This window comes from Rutilus rutilus, assembly GCF_951802725.1.
Source record: "Rutilus rutilus genome assembly, chromosome: 15".
Classification (NCBI taxonomy): domain Eukaryota; kingdom Metazoa; phylum Chordata; class Actinopteri; order Cypriniformes; family Leuciscidae; genus Rutilus; species Rutilus rutilus.
Window position 1 is genome coordinate 8,013,640 of NC_140220.1, and position 19,029 is coordinate 8,032,668.

A 19,029-nucleotide genomic window follows, 5' to 3' on the forward strand; every position below is an offset into this window, starting at 1 on the left:
GAAATAAAGCGAAAATAAAAATATAAATATTTGATATTACAAAGATTACATTAAATAAAAATAAAGAAACATTTATTTCAGCTAGTTTCCAAGGCAACATTTCTAATTTTAATTAAGGGTTGAAGTACTAAAATTACTAAAACTGAAATAAAAAAACATTAAAGCTAAATATAAATATGTAAAAAACAAACAAAAGCACATAACAAAATTACTAAAACTAAAATGAAAACTAAAAGCATAAAAATAAAATCTAAATAATTCAAAATATGAATAAATACTATAAAAGTTTCTAAATAATATGCTATTATATATAAAATAACACTGCAAGAAAGAGTAAAACTTGAGGATGTTATTGCTTTCAGGTCATTTGTCAAACTGGAAACGGACCGTTAAGTTTGGTGCATTGCATTCAGGGAATGCAGTTTTCAAGTTTTCTTGATTTCCTTAAATTGAAATGCCCTTGATTGTTCTGGTGATACTTACATGTTTCGGCAGTTTCTTATCTTTTATACTAACAAAACTGTGTTAAATCGAAGTTAATTACATTAGAGTTAATGATATCTGCACTTTATTTCACCATAAACATTTAAAAAGAAATGCACTTGATAGTGATATGGCCTGGTGGTCAATGCATACCCGAGTTCACGCCTGGATAAAGATCTCAGAAAACGGATGTTAAATTCATTAATGGCGTGCAGAAAGCACATTCTCACTGTAATTACACTAAACACAAAGACAGAGTGCGATTTGAGCGCTTCAGCCCCTATTGTTTCTCCCAGATAGAGGATCAGAAGTCGTTTGAGATGTTTGGCATTTAGGTGTGACAGGCCCAGCTGGGTTCTGCCTCCCTCAGGGAACATTCCAGAATGTGGGTGATGAACACAGCTAGGACACACATCTGCTGTTACCAGGATACCAGGGGCTGATCCATAACCCTAAACTTTTCTGTCAACAACAACAGCTAATGGAGCTGTGGCACTAATTTGACACGTTGATGACTAAATCCAGTTAACCTTTTACCCAATAATATATTCTGATAATTAGTTTAGGTTTTTCTTCTTCTGAAAAAAAATCACTACTTCTTAGCCATCAACTGTTTAGGTTTGAATAAAGCAAATTATAAAGATAAATAGATAAAAACAAATAAAATCAGAATCAGGTCTTATTTGTGAAGTTACAATATCTTTTGACTTCAAAAAATAGTTTTACTACTACTATTAATAATTACTATTAATATTACAAAACATTTTTTAAATGCATGGGCTAAAATAATTGTCAATATTTTTATGAATCTAAAATCTAAGTTCTGAAATACAATTAGATATAAAATAAATATATAAACTGAATCAGGTCTTAATAGATTTTAACCTAAAAAAAGTTAATTATTGTAATAACTGTAATTATTATTAATATTAAAAATATTTTTTTGAAATGCAAGGGTTAAAATAACAAATATTTTTAGGTTAAAATCTATTAATAATGATAATAATAATAATAATATTAATAGATTTGAACCTCAAATAGTTATTTTAACCCAAGCATTTAAAATGATTTGTAATATTAATAATAATAATAATTATTCATATTAATATAAAAATAGGACAACAGCACCAAAAGCCAGTGTTGGGTGTAACTCATTACTTACAGTTACTTGTGATGTAATTGCATTAAATATTATACATAGAACAATTCTATATGCAAAATAATAGTGAATTTAACAAAGATTTAATGTAATGTATGTAAAAATGTGTTTTTAATGTAACCTTCTCCATTTAAATACTTAAAAGAGCGGTTTCATCTATCTGGTCGAAGTTGATATGGGATTTAGAAAGTAATTAGTAATAAGTAATGCAATACTTATAATGAAGTAATGCAGTAATCTAATTACTCTGTTGAAGATGTAATTAGTAGCTAGTAATTAATTACTTTAGAGCAACTTACCCAACACTGCCAATAACAATAGTGATAATTACAAAATACATGCATAAAAAAAAATGCATGTGTTAAGAAAAACTATGCAAACAACAGCTAACCTATATGAATTTCATTTAATTATACTTCAAATGACTTTTATTTTGTAATTTGAATTACAATATTCTGCACCCTGTTTGCTTCCCTTAATTCAAATTTAATTCACACCGAGGAGTTTAGTTTGAACTTGAAGGCACTTCATTTCATTCTGAAAGGAGCACAGGCCTGCTGTGCATGTTGGTAATGGATTAGTAGCCTGAAGCAATATAGAAGGATGAATCAATGAAGCCGAGTGGACTGTGAGGTGATGGGAGAGCGTGCTCGTATATCTCACTGGCTTTGAGCAGGATCTCGGTGGCCTGCTGTTGCACTCGGTCTCGGGACGCCTCCAGCTCACACTCCGCCTCCCTCTGCCTGATTTCCACAATCTCCGTGTCCTTGGTCACCTCCTCCAACTGTTTATGCAGATCCTGCAGAAGCACACACACACACACAAATCAATCAGTATAACGACCAAAACACCTCTCCAGCTCTCTGTTCATTACTGAGCTGCCTCTCTATATTTAACCACCGTGTGGTTTCTCTCCTTTGTCTCTCTCGCTTTCTCTCGTGTCACTTTTTCCATTTTTGCTCCTCTCACAGTGTCTCCTCTGATCTCGAATTCCTCCTCATTAATTGTGCATGTACACATTAGCTCTTTCTGCCTTTCATCTCGGCTCTCGCTGTCAACTTCCTGCATCAGTTCTGGTGCCATCGCTCATTGTCTTTCAAACTTTTTCCTTCACTTCCACCATTGCGGAGCTCAAGTGCAAGCCTTCGACTTTTCCACTGAATTAATTTATGACATTTATTTTGTCCTTTATAGAAATGAGTCTTTGGTATAAGAAGAACAAAAAGAAATGGCAAAGAAAATGTTCACTTGTAGGAAAACGCATGTATTTGAATGGTCATGTTCTGCAGTAAAGAAAAAAATCAGACACTCTTTTACTCCTAAGTACTATATATATATAATATACACATATTCAATATTTATTTAATAATGCATATTTTGGTTCATCCATCCATTCATCCATCCATTTATTACTAACTTTCAAATTTAAAAAGTTTGGGGTTAGTATAGTTTTTGATAAAGAAGCAAGGATGCATTAAACTGATCAAAAGTGATATTTGAAACAGTTTCCTGAGCAGCAAATCATCATATTAAAATGATATCTGGATCATGTGACACTGAAGACTGGAGTGATTATGCTGAAAATTCACAGGAATACATTTAAAATTTGAAAATATATTCAATAGAAAACACTAATTTTAAATTGTTATATTTCACAACTGTTTTCACAGTATTTTTAAAGAAAAGTCTGGTGCTGCAATAAAAATGCCCTTCTAAAAGGACCTGTGGAAATCTTTTAACAAGGTGACTGAGTCTCATCTGGAAAACCGCACTATGTAATTGGGTGAAAACCTTCACCTGGGGAATCGACAAGCTCTTTGATTGATGCGCGTCTGATTTGCAAAACTGTGACTGCGGGCTATTTGAATTCAGTGATTTCACCTGTTAATGCCGCTTTTCTTTAAACGAAACACTCCAGGTGACGTGGACGCTACAAACATGTCGTACTTGAGCGATTCAGCATTTGATCAGCATAGATGAACAAAAACTAGCACAGACCCCAGGGAGTCGGGTCTGAAAATGCCACAGTGGCTAAAGATCGATTCCATTAAAGATCTGCTCAGCACACTGGCATTAACACGGGCCCAGCACACTGCCATTAAATAGCCATTATAATGTGTCATAAAAGCAAGGATTTACGTAAAACAAACACAATATTAATCCATCATTGTTCCTTTGAACGACCGCATTATAATTCAAGCCAAGCATGTATCTTTTGATGACACCCATAAATTACACTCAGTCAGTTGCTCCGTTCAGAAACAAGTCCAAGAAATGCCTTGGAGGGCCGTGGTGGATGATTGTGTTTTTCTTTCAAAGATATCTGAAGGAAAATTCAGAGCTCAGGATGTGTGCCACTGCATTTGAAGCCTCTTTGCTAAATGTGCCTGAAACATCTGATGCATTCAGAACGAAACCAAAGCGCTAGTTTGACTTTCACTGCTACGATGTTCTGTGTGCGTCATTTTAATTATTCAAAACACACTGCAGAGTGTTCAGGAAATACTGCATTTGTTCCAACATGTGTTGATAAGGGACTTCTGAAAGGTTTAAATCAACTTCAAAAAGCATTTGTAACCATAATGTGATGCATTTAAACAAGATATTCAACAAGAAAACACAGTCGTTTACAATGTGAGTTTAGCTGTCATTTGAACTATTAAGATTAGATTATTCTTATTAGATAAATTAGAAAATGAGATTAAACATGCAACTTAAGCTTTAGGGCCCTATTTTAACGATCTAAGCGCATGCTCTAAAGCGCACGGCGCAAGTGCACTTAGTGCGTGTCGAATTCACTTTTGCTAGTTTAACGACGGGAAAAATGGCGCATGGTCTAAAAGGGTTGTCCCTATTCTCATAATGAGTAATGGGTGTGTTTTGGGATTTACATGCATTAAACCAATCAGAGTCTCATCTCCCATTCCCTTTAAATGCCAGTTGCGCTCGCGCCATGGCAGATTTGCTATTTACATGACGGAATTTGATAGCGGAAAGACCGAACGCGTCTCCAGAGCGCAAACGGATCTGCTCGTGCGCAAGCAGACTATCTACGGGACAAGCAGGATTCCACCATATCTCTATGTACACAATAATAATCTTTTACATTGTAATCCTTTAATTTTTAATACTTGCCATGTTTGTGTGCTGCTGCGCGTCCCTGTGTGTTTTAATAAGCAGAGTGTACGCGCGTTGTCTCAAAAGCCTCTATTTTAAACGATCTTTTTCTTTCTTATGAAATTGATTTTTTATTTATTACTGAGACTTGGCTTAATGCTGGTGAAATGTCTTCTCTCTCTGAACTTTCTCCTCCTGGTTGTAGTTTTTTTAGTACCCCGAGGTCTGTTGGTCGTGGCGGGGGTCTTGCAGTCGTTTTTAAAGACAAATTTAAGTGTAGACTTTCACCTTCTGCGTCTTTTTGCACTTTTGAATCTCAGTTAATTACGCTGAATTCTTTTAAATCTGTGTTATGTGTTTTGATTTATAGACCCCCAAACTTTCATGGGGATTTTATTCAGGAGTTTTCTGAATTTTTATCTGGTATTGTCCCTTCTTTTGACAATATTCTAATTTTGGGGGATTTTAATATCCATGTGTGCTGCCCTTCAAAGCCCCTGGTCAAAGAATTTTTTAATTTATTAGAGTCATTTGATTTTTTACAATGCGTTTCGGGTCCAACTCATGAACGTGGTCATACGCTTGACCTTGCATTATCTCGGGGTTTCTCTGTTGATAGCATAAAGATTGTTGATACTGTTTTTTCTGACCATAAGACTGTTATCTTAAATCCTAACTTTCCTTGTGGTGTGCCGGATAATATTGTTTCTGCCTCGGTTTCATCTCGCATACTCAATCCATGCACAGCTAGTAGTTTTTCAGCTGTTTTTAATGTCTCTCCTTTTTTTTCATTGATCGAGTCTCCCTCTCCCTGTATGGGTTTAGAAGAGTTGGTCGATCAGTTTAACTCTTCTTGTTTAGAGATTTTAGATGTTGTGGCTCCTGTCAAAGTCAGGGGGAAAAAAGTTAAATTGCAGCCCTGGTTAAACAGTACTACCCGTGCTCTTAGGCAGGAGTGTAGGAGAGCTGAACGCAAATGGGTTAAAGATAAATTACAAATCTCTTATGAGATTTTGAAGAACCATTTGAACGAGTATCAAAGAGCTGTTAAATTGGCTAGATCAAATTATTTCTCTGTCATCATTTCCAGAAACTGTAATAATTCCAGAGTACTTTTCTCTACTGTAAATTCTGTTCTTCACCCTACTGTTACTCCTTCACTCACTCCTTCTGCTGACATGTGTGAAGAGCTCTTAAACTTTTTTATTGGTAAGGTTGATGGAATTAGATCTCAGATTTCATCTGTTGGCAATAATTGTATTGCTTCTGTTGACCTTCCGAACCAATTAACCAGTTTTATGCCTGTTTCTTTGCAGCAGCTTAATGATATTACTGCTCATATGAAGCCCACCAGGTCTCCTGGTGATGTGCTCCCTTCTTCTCTGTTTAAGAAAGTACTTGATTCAATTGGCCCAAGTATTCTGTTTATTATGAATACTAGTTTGTCATCTGGTGTTGTTCCGGTTAGTTTTAAGCATGCGGTTATTCAGCCCCTTTTAAAAAAAAACGGCTTAGATCCCTTTGACTTGAGTAGTTATCGTCCGATTTCAAAATTGCCTTTTATTTCTAAGATACTAGAAAAAATTGTGAATGCACAGCTTAATGACTTTTTAACGAGAAATAACATTTCCGATAGATTCCAGTCAGGTTTTAGAGCTGGCCATAGTACAGAATCTGCTCTTTTGAGGGTCTCTAATGATATCCTGCGAGGTGTTGACTCTGGAAACCGTGTTGTTTTGCTCTTGTTAGATCTTACAGCGGCATTCGATACAGTTGATCATAACATTCTCATTGATCGCCTTAGGGATCAGGTTGGTATTCAGGGCTTAGCCCTGAAATGGTTCTCTTCCTATTTGAAGAATAGGACTTTTTCAGTCAATTTAGGGGATTATTTTTCTTCCGTTGCACCTCTTGTGTGTGGGGTTCCACAGGGCTCTATACTGGGACCAATTTTATTTTCCCTTTATATGCTCCCTTTAGGCTTGATTTTTGAGAAATTTGGGATTCAGTATCATCTGTATGCGGATGATTCTCAAATTTATTTACCACTTAAACATGGGCATAAATTTGCCATTCAGTCTCTTCAGGCATGTCTTGCCGAAGTTAAGTGTTGGCTTGCGAATAACTTTCTCCAATTAAATGAGGATAAGACAGAGATGATTTTATTTGGAAATAAGGGGTGTGTGGATGATGACTGCCTGGGGTTGTTTCCTGGGAAAAAAATGTCTAGCGTGAGGAACCTTGGTGTCATTTTTGACTCGGAACTTAAATTTGACCGGCAAATCAATGCTGTCGTTAAGAATAGTTTCTTCCATCTTAGATCAATATCTAAATTGAAATCTATCCTTTCTTTTGACGATATGGAGAAGGTTGTTCATGCCTTTGTGTCATCCCGTTTGGATTATTGCAATGTGTTGTATTTGGGTGTGAGTCAGGCTTCTCTCTCCCGTTTGCAACTCGTTCAGAACTCAGCTGCTAGACTTTTAACCGGTACTAAGAAGAGAGAGCACATTACTCCAGTGTTAATTAAACTACATTGGTTACCTATACGCTACAGAATTCAATACAAAGCGTTGTTGTATGTTTTTAAGTCTCTGCATGGTATAGCGCCTGAGTATGTTACTGATTTAATCAGCCGCTGTCAATCTAGTAGATCTCTGCGCTCAAATGATCAATTGCTTCTCATGGTTCCGCGATCCCGTTTAAAATGTAAAGGTGATCGGGCATTTTCTGTTGCAGCTCCTAGGCTCTGGAATGACCTTCCTCTGTCTGTAAAAACGTGTCCTTCATTGGGTGTTTTTCAGAGTGCGCTCAAAACTTATTTGTTTTCTTTAGCATTTGATAATGCTTTGTAAGTGTGTCATTTGTTTGTATTGTTTTTATGTTTTTGTTTTTATTTTCTCTTTTTATACCTTCTGTACAGCACTTTGGTTCCACTTGTGGTGTTGAAAGTGCTTTATAAATAAAGTTGAGTTGAGTTGAGTAAGACCATCTGAAATTTTCTTCTACAGTGGTCATTTTTATCAAGCTTGTATATTTAAGTTCAGTAATTTCACTTTAATGACAATTAATAGGTCATTTTCATTGCCATTTAAGTGAAATTACTGAACTTAAATATACAAGCATGATAAAAATGATCATTCTAGAAGAAAATTTCAGATGGCACTTCATATATGTCATTTTTTATATTCACTTTTATGTTATTCCAAAGAGGTATGAGTTTATTTCTTCTGCACAACACACAAAACATTTTTTTTGAAGGATGTTGCTAACCAAACAGTTTTGTTTGATATTGACTTTCATTGTTTGGACAAAAAAAATACTAATGGAAGTTAATGGGAACCGGTGGTTGCTTGCCAACATTTTTCCAAATTACTTTATGTTCCACAGAAGAAAGTTTTGGAACAAAATGCATTGTTTCAAAGCAGCTTTACTGCAATACAAAAATAAAAGAGATGAAGGGAAAAGTCATAAAGTGCTTGTGTTGTGTTGTATCTAACCCCTATCATTTCACATGTGATGTATCCGGTGGCCTTTACCTTGATGTTGTTCTCCGCAGAAATGAGGGAGGACTGCAGTTTGTGGGTTTTCTCCCTGCTCTCCCTGGCCTCCTCCTGCACTCTCTTCAGTTCACTGCGCAGCTTCCCCATAGTCTTCTGGAGCGCCGCTTCCTGCGCCTGGAACTCCTTCCTCAGCTCCGCCTCGGTCTTCTTCCAGGCCAGCAGGTTCTCTGCGGTCATCTGCTGCGTGCGCTTCATGGCCTCTAGTTCGCGTTCGTAGAAGGCCTGGGCTTTATTTAGCTTGGCCTCGTACTCCTCCACCAGACGTTTCTTGTCCTGTTTCAGTTCCTCAACCCTTTCGGTCAGTGAATCCACCTCCGCTTTATGAAGCTGCCCCAGTTTCTCCTGGTCTTTGCTGTAGTTGGCGTTCTGGCTTTGGTGTGAACGAAGCAGGTCTTGGACCTGTAAAAGCAACATTTATTTGAGATAAACTAAAGTAAAAAAAAAAAAGAAAAGAAGATAAACCATTGAGTAATTATTAACTTAATTAACCCAAACTAAAAAAATAAATCAAAATGCTAATAAATAATAATAATAATAATAATAATAATAATAATAATAAAATGTATTATTAACATTGTACCATAAACATTTTTTAATGCTTGGATTTCTTTGAGGTAAATTAACCTTATAATATATTACCTTTCCTATATGTGCCTTTTCTCAAGGACACTTTATAATCAACCAGATTCATCTTTATATGGTCTAAACATAGCCTAAAATAAGACCATAGGTTTTACTATGGTACACTATGCTATTTTTTTTATCACATGACTGTAAAATATGAATTAATATGTGTTAAATTGAGATTAAAAATCTATATTTGCTGAGCAACAGTGAATATAATGAGCATGTGCACAGATTCAGATGTGTTAGTAACCGGTCCATAAAAGTCAGAAAACCTAACTTTAATGACATTACGGTGCTGCAGTGTTTCCAGCAGTAACATCAAGGTTCCATTCCCAGGAAACATGAATATCTATTTCTTAAAATTATGCATGAATGCATACATTAAGAACTTTTAGAAAAAGACATTTTAGCAACCAGTCACTAAACTTATTTTACAGACTATAAGGGCCAGATTTACTAAACAGGGCAAATTAGTGCAAGAGCGCATTTCCATAAAAGTGCAGATGGAAGTGGAAAGTTCTGCGTGTGATCTACCGACGACACGCAAATTAAAGAACACAGACGCAGCCGGATCATTTCCATAATGATCAACGCAATCTACCAAGAGCAGCGCAAATTAGAGTCTGGTTTAAAGGGATACTCCACTTTTTTTGGAAATAGGCTCATTTTACAACTCCCCCAGAGTTAAACAGTTGAGTTTTACCGTTTTCGAATCCATTCAGCATATCTCCGGGTCTGGGGGTCCCACTTTTAGCATAGCTTAGCATAATGAATTGAACCGGACAAGACCATTAGCATCTCTCTCAAAAAAATGAACAAAGAGTTTCGATATTTTTCCTATTTAAAACTTGACTCTTCTGTAGTTACATCGTGTACTAAGACAGACAGAAAATGAAAAGTTGCGATTTTCTAGGCTGATATGGCTAGGAACTATACTCTCATTCCTGCGTAATAATCAAGAAACTTTGCTGCAGTACCATGGGTGAAGCAGGCGTAATGATATGACGCAGCACATGCCGCCTGATAATAGGCTACTGAGCTGGGGACTATTATCAGGTGCTGTGTCATATCATTACGCCTGCTTCACCCATGGTACTGCAGCAAAGTTTCTTGATTATTAAGCAGGAATGAGAGTATAGTTCCTAGCCATATCAGCCTAGAAAATCGCAACTTTTTATTTTCCGTCGGTCTTAGTACACAATGTAACTACAGAAGAGTCAAGGTTTAAATAGGAAAAATATCGAAACTCTTTGTTAATTTTTTTGAGAGAGATGCTAATGGTCTTGTCCGGTTCAATTCATTATGCTAAGCTATGCTAAAAGTGGTACCGCCAGACCCGGAGATCGGCTGAATGGATTCAAAAACGGTAAAACTCAACTGTTTAACTCTGGGGGAGTTGTAAAATGAGCCTATTTCCAAAAAAAGTGGAGTATCCCTTTAAGACATGATTTTTTGGCCGTTAAATAATGGCGCAAACACCAGTAAATTGACTAGCGCAAACCTTTCATGATTCATTTAAATACTCTCCTCCCATAAATTTTGCATCTGAAAGGGGGCACTCCTACAAATGCATATGCAATAAGGTCAGCTAAAAATGTTTTCACTGCATGTCTAGTAAATCCTGACTGGTTTAGCGCTGGCGCAAGGTGTTAGTAAATCTGGCACTAAGGCTGGAATGCTGCTCCACACTGCATCTATTGAGTTGTTGTAGCTTGCAGCATTCGCATGTTGGATAATGCGACGAGAAGAAAATAGTGTCATAGTCCAGCTTAAGTAAGTTCAGTGATGGTTCATTTTTGTTGTTACGATTAATCGCAATTAATCGTGTTTACATAATATATGTGTGTGTACTGTGTATAATTATTTTGTATATATAAATACACACATATGCATATATTTAAGAAAAATGTGCATGCATATACTGTATATACCTGTATATTTATATATAAATGTTTTTATTTTACAGTGAAATATACTATTTACAGTGTACTTAGTGTAGTTCTCCTATTTTGATTTTATTTAGCATTTTTTATATTGTTATTCAGTATATTTATTTATTTATCATTATTATTTATTGATAGCCATATTACCATTTTTTTATTTTATTATTATTAATAATCTGGAATTATTTTAAATCACATTTTAAATCAAGGTCAGATTTATCAGAAAATCCACAATTAGATATTTTCCCCAAATCGTGCATCCCTAAGACAGACCTTTTTAAACGTAACCACAGGTAAAAAGCACTAAAAACACTCCACGCACCTCCTGCCGATGTGAGGAACGTAGCTCCTCGAGAGCCTGCCGTTTCTCCTGCTCAAACTGGGCCTGTAACTGTCCGAAGGAACGGAGCTTCTCCTCGAAAGAGCGGCGCATGTCCTCCACCTCGCGGGACATGGTGACCACACGCTGCGTGTGCTGCGCCTCTGTGCACAGCTGCATGTCCTCCACCCGCTGACGGTACGTCTCGAACTCCGTCAGGGCCTGGCGCTTCATCCGCTCGTGCAGCTCCATGGACTCCTCCAGGGACTGAATGCGTCGCTTCAAGTCCATCTCGTCGCTGATCTTGCTCTTGTACTGCATGATCTTCTCCCGTGTTTCCGAGAGGATCTGCTGCACCTCTTCCTCGTGGGCCTCCTTCAGGGTCTGGATGGCCGCTTCGTGCTCGTCGTTCTTGGTGTTAAGGGCGTAGATCACCTAGAGAGGCGAGAAGATGGAAAACTGAGAGATCTACACTGGAAACCATAAACGAGACTCGAATGATGTGATCCAATCCAAAGGTAGATAGAACGGCAGTTGCATCATCTTCTAGATCATTCTAGGCTACAGAAACTGTGTTTGTTCATAGAAAGCAAGACGTCCATGACAGATTAAAAGGTTGAGGAAGTCTGTGCAGACCAAGCATTATGGCAAAGGTTAAGTAAGCACTGTTTTGCTGATCTAGAGCATTTGCGCTTAATGCATTACACATGTAAAGCCACACAAGGGACTGACACTTTAGCAAGCTTTCACTGACTGACCTTTAAGTTCAGAAGATTTATGTTCGGCTTAAATATGGAAAAATGTGATTATAAAAGCTTTTTCCATCATACATTTATAGGTTAATTCCTTATTTACAACAAAACTTTTCTGTCCCTTTCTAAACTTTTTCTGTAGTGGTTCTAAAGTGTACATTAGACATCAAGTGACAACACATAATTGTACAAACATAAAAAAAATTGTGTATATATGCAAATATATATATATATATATATTAGCATTACATAGGCTGTATAAAAAAAAAAAAAAAATAGCTATTTTGTGTCATATTTTCATTTACCTTGCATAGTTTTGTTCATGGTTTTTGAAGACCTGACACATTTCTCTGCTTCTACAAAGTTACAGACGAATTTGCACCAAAATACTGTAGATTGTAGTCGGATGTTCTATCTTTGACAGAAAAGGGTTTCTCCTCTTTCTAAAATAATAATACAAAAATGTATTTTGCTATCCTATGCAATTATTAAATATAATTATACTGTTAGTTGCAATTTATCATTTTAATTATTTTGCAGCTTCCCCGGTCTGTGACCCTATTAGAAAAGAAATGTGTCCCATTTTTGGGTTGCAACCAGCCAGCTGAGAGCCGCCCCAGAGTACTAGTCCACAGAGATTAATTATTAAAAAGATGAATTATTTAGTTTTTTTTATAGCATGAATGTGTTGGCTAATGCATCATTTCTTTAAGAACGCTAATAACAAAGTCAAAACTGTACACAAAAACATTTTTCAGACATGGTTTTAATTTTTAATCCCCTCAATTACTCATGAGAGAGCATGAAAGTCTCCAAAAATGGGTCTGATATTGCCTTCACAAAATAAAACTTTCGGGTTCCTCATGAATACTTACATAACATTATTTGTTATTTTATTAAAATAGTGTGTTAAAGACAGAAACTAAATTTTACCTCATGAATATTAGGTCACGCACAATTAATTTAACATGATCTTTTAATGTTTTGACAAGTATTACACAGAGATTGGGAGATTAATTCATTCCAACATCCACCATTGTCAGTCCTGGGATTTTAAAATGCACATAAACAACATTTAAAAAGCCAGAATAAACAGCTCCTATTTCTTCTCAGCCTTCCCCTGCTTGATTATTTGGAAACAAAGTGACCTTCGACTGCAATTCTCATGCTTTGTGTGTCCAGCTCCCACTTCATTTCCATAATTGTCTAGACATCTGATTAGGTGAGAGCAGTTCGGCCACCTGAAAGCGGCACAATAGAGTTATCTCCTTTACAAATCCTGCTCTGTGAGACACTGTGACTCAGTCGAAGACGTATGTGCTTCTCTCATCACATCTATAGCGGACTCTCTCCCAGGATTGACCATGGAGGATTCCATTATTCTCCAGTTTTCTTTCACCACACTATTCACAGTTCATTCTCTCAGCCAGACAAAATTGAGCTGATAAGGGCACCAGTGGACATAGAAGAAAAGGTGGTTTGGTTACTTTGACTGTGTTTTCTCTCTCTCAGTCAATGTCGATGCCTGGAGCCCATCCCAAGCGATATGCAAAAACTAGCCATATCTGTTGTGTTATCTGCTCCTTTACTGTGTGAATGGGAAAATCTTTACAACCTGTTTAAGCGGTCTCGTTTGGTTTCCACCTTATCGGAACCAAACGATAATAGGCCCGTTTTCTAATGTCGATGCAACTGCCTTACTGACTCGAAGCGTTATTTATGCATATTATCTAATAAATAATTGGAAACACTTTGCAATAAGTTTTCAATGCATTTTTAATTAGTTAACGCATTAGATATGAACTAACAATGAACAGATTAAAGGCCCTTGCACACTGAGTCCGAAATTATCGCATGTGTTTTTTCGCTTTCGTGATTCGGTGGTTCTGAATTGTCAAAACACCATTCAAAATGCTTGCTACCGATGCGAAAAACGCAGAAAATCGAACCTGATTCGATTTTTTTTTTTTACGGACGAAAGTTTCGGAGGTACAAGCGTGATTGACATAACGAGAGGTCGTATTTATTTTTTAACGTGCGAACATTTCGGATGCGAATTTCGGACTCAGTGTGCAAGGGCCTTAAGAATCATTTTAAAATGTTTGAATTATTATTTTATTTCAATGTAGGTTAAAGGTGAAGTATGTCGATTCTGATACACTAGTGGCACCTATAGTGGAATTATTAAACAATCTTGCAAAAGCCCTTTTTGTGTAATGTGCCTCCCCCAACTCAAACATCACAAATGCAGCTCTTACGGGTGCTTGTGAAGGCATGTCTCAACAGGTAAATGTAGGCTACTTTCAAAAAAAGGTCCAACATATTAGGAATACTTGTAGCTGTGTTGCTATGTGTCATGAGAAATAGAGCCCGACTGATTTATCGGCAGGCCGATATTAGGCATTTTCCAAACTATCGGTATCGGCATTTATAATGGCCGATAAATGAATATTTCAAAAATAAAATAAAAACGGACGAAACACCCTTCAACCATGTCATGAGTTTTGGCATTGTATAGTTTGTCCACCAGAGGGCACTCTACACCGTCCCTGTTGGCAACACTAGTGTATAACGCGCCACACATCCTGCAACCTGCTGATCCAGCCAGAGTCGGGCAGAGAGAACCAGTTATACGCGAGTGAGATCATCGGTTAAGTGTGTTCATGGTGAGTTGGTCACGAGACATACATTGCTTGAATAACAATTAAAAGAACATCCCCATCAGTTCTCTTAACTCAAATAAGCATGACAAAATTCGTGACTATCATGTCCAGTTTTGCTGCTGTTAAATCAGCCGAGAGTGAAGCGGAATTAGTAGGCTAATTACGTTACGTTGTTACAGTGTAGTTGACTGACTGTCCTTTTAACTTTTGACAGTGTGACTGAAGTATTTCTTTAATAGCGTGACAGTTATAGCAATGAGACGTATCATCTCTCCTTGGCCTGTTATATTGAAAATGTATGTTTTACAATTTGCAGTATGACGTTATCCATTGCTAAATTATGGCTCATCATAGACTAGCTAACCCCATAAGCTAGCTAATGCCACTATCAATGGAAGACCGCTAACGTTAACATTAATGAGCTTGGAAACCACAACGAACTTATTCTGCCTAAATAAAAGTAATGATTACAGTATTTATAACTAGCATATCTCTAGTTACAGTCCCTGCATTGTAAAATGTAAGTTAGACTTGCGAGGAGTGAACATTTAGACATAGAGAAAAAGTATCAAACGTAGCTTGTGCATAAAAGTTAGCTTTTCTTTTACACGTGTGTGAAATCCAATGATGTGCGTTGCAGACTGTCGTTCAGCCGCAGCATTAACGAGTCACATAATGGATTTAGATCGCTAAATAGTAGGTTTTAGAAGGCAGGCAGCAACTGATGATTGAAAATGGTTTGATGTAGCTTGATGGAAAGAATTTAAAAAGTGCAGGTAAAGGGATAAGCAAGCTGACATTGTAATTATAAGGTAGCTTATAAGGCAATGTAGGGACTAATTATTACACACGCACACAAACATTTAGGAGTGACCTTTATCTTGTTTAATGATAATATAAATGATGATGATAGTAATAATGTCATCATTATTTTATATTTTGATGTTCCTCTGTTCTGTTGTGACAATAAAAGAAACAAGTTTCTTTTTAAAATGCATTATCATATTATTTTAGTTAAAACTCATAAATAACTACAAATAACTAATGTTATGGAAATCTGTTAATGTTTTGTTGCGCGTTTCTGAAAAAATATCGGCCGATATATCGGAATATCGGATTTTAAAACCAACAAATATTTGTATCGGTATCGGCCTTCAAAATCCTTTATCGGTCGGGCTCTAATGAGAAAGCAACTTCTTAAGCTAACACTCACTTATAATAAACCCATTCAACGCATTATGACATGTCAATTGTTTGAGGCGGTCTACTGGACCCATCAAAATAAATGATGATGCTGTATGCAGTGGGGATTTCTTTAAGAATATAAGAATATATAAATGTCAAAAAATTCATGGTCAAATATGTACTAATGTGTTAACATTTTATTGACTAAAAATGCATTAGAACACGTTCATCTCAAAGACGAGTTCGATTTCCTTCTCATTCATTCCCGTAGCGTCACAGTGCATTACTTCAATGGGGCTGCTTTGAACAGTTTTTTTCAGTGCTTCGAAACTAGACGGTCATTGGATAAATGCTACGATTATGTCCCGCCCACGGACGCTCAGCGTCTCTGGGAGTGAATGGAGGAGTGGGCTGGCCTGGACTCCGGGCTTCTGCGTGATGATTGGAGGGGTCTGTCGAAAGGCTGCATCTCCTTTTGATTGACAGCGATTTCATTCTATATAAAGTCGCTGACGCTGAAGCTATTCGAGCTCAGTCCCATCGCAGATTTTGCAAGTGTAGTCGAAAGACAAACTGCTGCAACCTATTTCTTGGTATTTGCTTGGTGAAACTGCTAGCCAATTTTCATCATACATTTCACACAATTATACATACCTTTATTATATTATTACTTATTATATTTTTTTTGAAATAATAAAAAAATAGTATTAGTAGTAGTATTATTATACTTTATTATATTATTATTTATACTTTTATTATATTATTACATTTATACAATTATACCTAGCTCTGCTGGCCATTGAGAGGACACTGGTCAAGTCACTGGAAAAGACGCCTAGTTGGTACGACAGGGTCACAGAGCATTTTCTTGAAAAGGAACATAGGGCAGAATTTACGTATAAATAAATGGACAATTTTTATGATGTAGGCCGAAAATGAGCTTCCCCTCTTTGAAAGACCAGCAGCCGCCACTGGCTGTATGGTAACTGTAACTGAAGTTGCACGTCTTTTCCAATGTAACACGCCAGTCGTGGTCCCATACCAGCTAAACACCCTCTGGCTACGCAAGCAACAGTAGCCTCGCCCCAAACTCACAGTTTTGTTTGAGCTGGATGTGTTTTGGAGGAGGCGTGGCTTTACAGACGCTCTGAAGGGAGGATGGGATCTCATGCTCTCAAAGCTAACTTGCTATTGCTAGCCTCTCCAAAATTGCCTACACTAACGTTAAGTGTTACCAAATAATGAATTTGCATAAAATAAACTATGAAGTGTGAGTTATTAGTTTGCACTGGTTGAGTAAAAGCTCCCTTAAGGGAATGCAAATATATTTCTATGAAGGACAATTCATAATGTATCCCCTGTAGAACCCTCTTGCAGAACCTTTCATGAGAGGACGTGTAAAGAATAACACAAGACATCTATCTGTGCAACAGTCAACAGTGAAAGGCAAAACACCGTCCTGAGAGGTTGCTCATGAAATGAAAGTGGCAGCCATCCTGTATAGAACTATATTAAAAATTCAGTAGGCAGCCAGAGTGCCAGCATTCATTTTAAATTTCAGAATGTCCTGGAAGTTATACACTCGACCTGATGCACACTGACTGACAGTGAAAAAATTCTGCTGGAACGCTCTAGCTATTTCACTTGCAAAGAGAGCAAATTTGACTGATTTTTGAGCTATTATGTTTAAGTCTAGTCATATTTCTCTGAAAATGTTCACTCGGTACATTCCAGTACAGTGCTAAAATTGCTACTATGCTGTAAATAAAAGCAAAAAGCCATGAGCTCTGTGCGTATAGCAAATCGAGCGAGCTAGCCAGCCGTCTAGACAAGATTTAAAGACATTATTACGCTTCCGACCTGGCGTCTCTTCTAAACTATTTTTGACCAGGTTCATCTATTCAAAAGTTGACTAGATTATACTTGATTTGTGTTTTGAATTGAGTTCTGACAAATAGTAGAGCTAGCATAGAAATGTTTGCATCACATAAAATACAAGATTTTTTTTAACGCCTGCCTATGTAGATAATACATAAATTTTAGAACAGCCTTTGTAATGGGGTTTCACACAATTATTGGTCTTTTTTGATTTGCCACATTGGCTTAATCTTTAGTCCAGTAAATTTGGCAGTCAATGAGTTTTCGGCCCACTCAGAACTGGAATATGAGAAAACCCATTAACTCCCACAACACTGGGAAGTCTTAATCACTTTGTACTTGAATCTAAATGTCATTACAACTGTTCCACCATCAGTCAACAAGACCAAGACCATGATAATGATAATTACAGTCATTTGCAATGGTGCAGAGTGAATACCATATTGTTCAGTGTATAAAGGCTGTCTGTAAATTGGTCCAGATCACTTTTGGGTGACAAAGGGTTATTGTGTGGCTTCAATCACAGTCTGTTTCACAAGATGTGGCTCGGCTGGAGATTAAAACGGGTCTATAATGTGCAATGAGAGCTTTCCTCACAGCTATCGACTTGGCTTCAAGCTTCAGCCTGTTATATATGACATATTCTGTGTTTTAAAGAATGATGGACCATGTAAAATAAATATATATCCATTCACTCCAGCTCTTACAGATTCTGCATTCTCTGGCACACGGGATCGGATTGTAATTGGCAGGCTTATGAATATTCATTAAGTGAGGAAATGGGTTATAATGAAGTTGGGAGATAGTGCTAATCAGTGTAATTATATGCATGGTATCCACTAAACTGCAAGGCACACCTTCAACGAAGAGGTAATTAAAGTAGTTGCAAAAGAACAGTTTGCTCTAGCAGGAAAAACTTAGAGACAAAAACAACTTGGTGCAGACGACTTCCCTCTATACTGTGTGCATTAATCATGATTAAAAGGCTGATGAAGGGTTTTTGTAGCTCTAATTTCTTGCTATGTAAATGGGCACTGGCTGCAGAGAACCTGGAGGTGTAAATACATTTATGTTTGGTCCCTTTGGTTTCATAGCAAAGAGTTTCTTAAATTTTCACAAATGTCAACTTCCTTTTCATTATGCAAAAGGTGAGAGGGAGTTTAATTTCTGGAAGTGTATAGGCCTAGTTGAACAAACACCCAGAGTTTGGAAGGTCTTCCAATCATTAGTCATGACTCATGAGGATAAGACTGTATTACTTGCATAATATTATAATGACATTTATAATGTTTCTATTTGAAATAAATGCTGTTCTTTTTTCTTAGAAAAGCATATTAGAA

The 19,029-nt window shown here is 36.8% G+C and overlaps 1 protein-coding gene across 4 annotated transcripts in view; it reads right to left on the reverse strand.

Annotated features, from left to right (window-relative positions):
- The window catches only part of fam184ab (family with sequence similarity 184 member Ab), a 133,583-nt gene that overhangs the window by 83,513 nt on the left and 31,041 nt on the right, over nt 1–19,029 (reverse strand). For all 4 annotated transcript variants that reach the window (XM_084431786.1, XM_084431787.1, XM_084431788.1 and 1 more), the window contains exons 2-4: nt 11,215–11,646; nt 8,299–8,721; nt 2,306–2,441 (exon numbers count right to left, since the gene is read on the reverse strand). In XM_084431786.1, the coding sequence (XP_084287912.1) occupies nt 2,306–2,441; nt 8,299–8,721; nt 11,215–11,646 (991 nt within the window). The remainder of the gene's footprint in view (nt 1–2,305; nt 2,442–8,298; nt 8,722–11,214; nt 11,647–19,029) is intronic.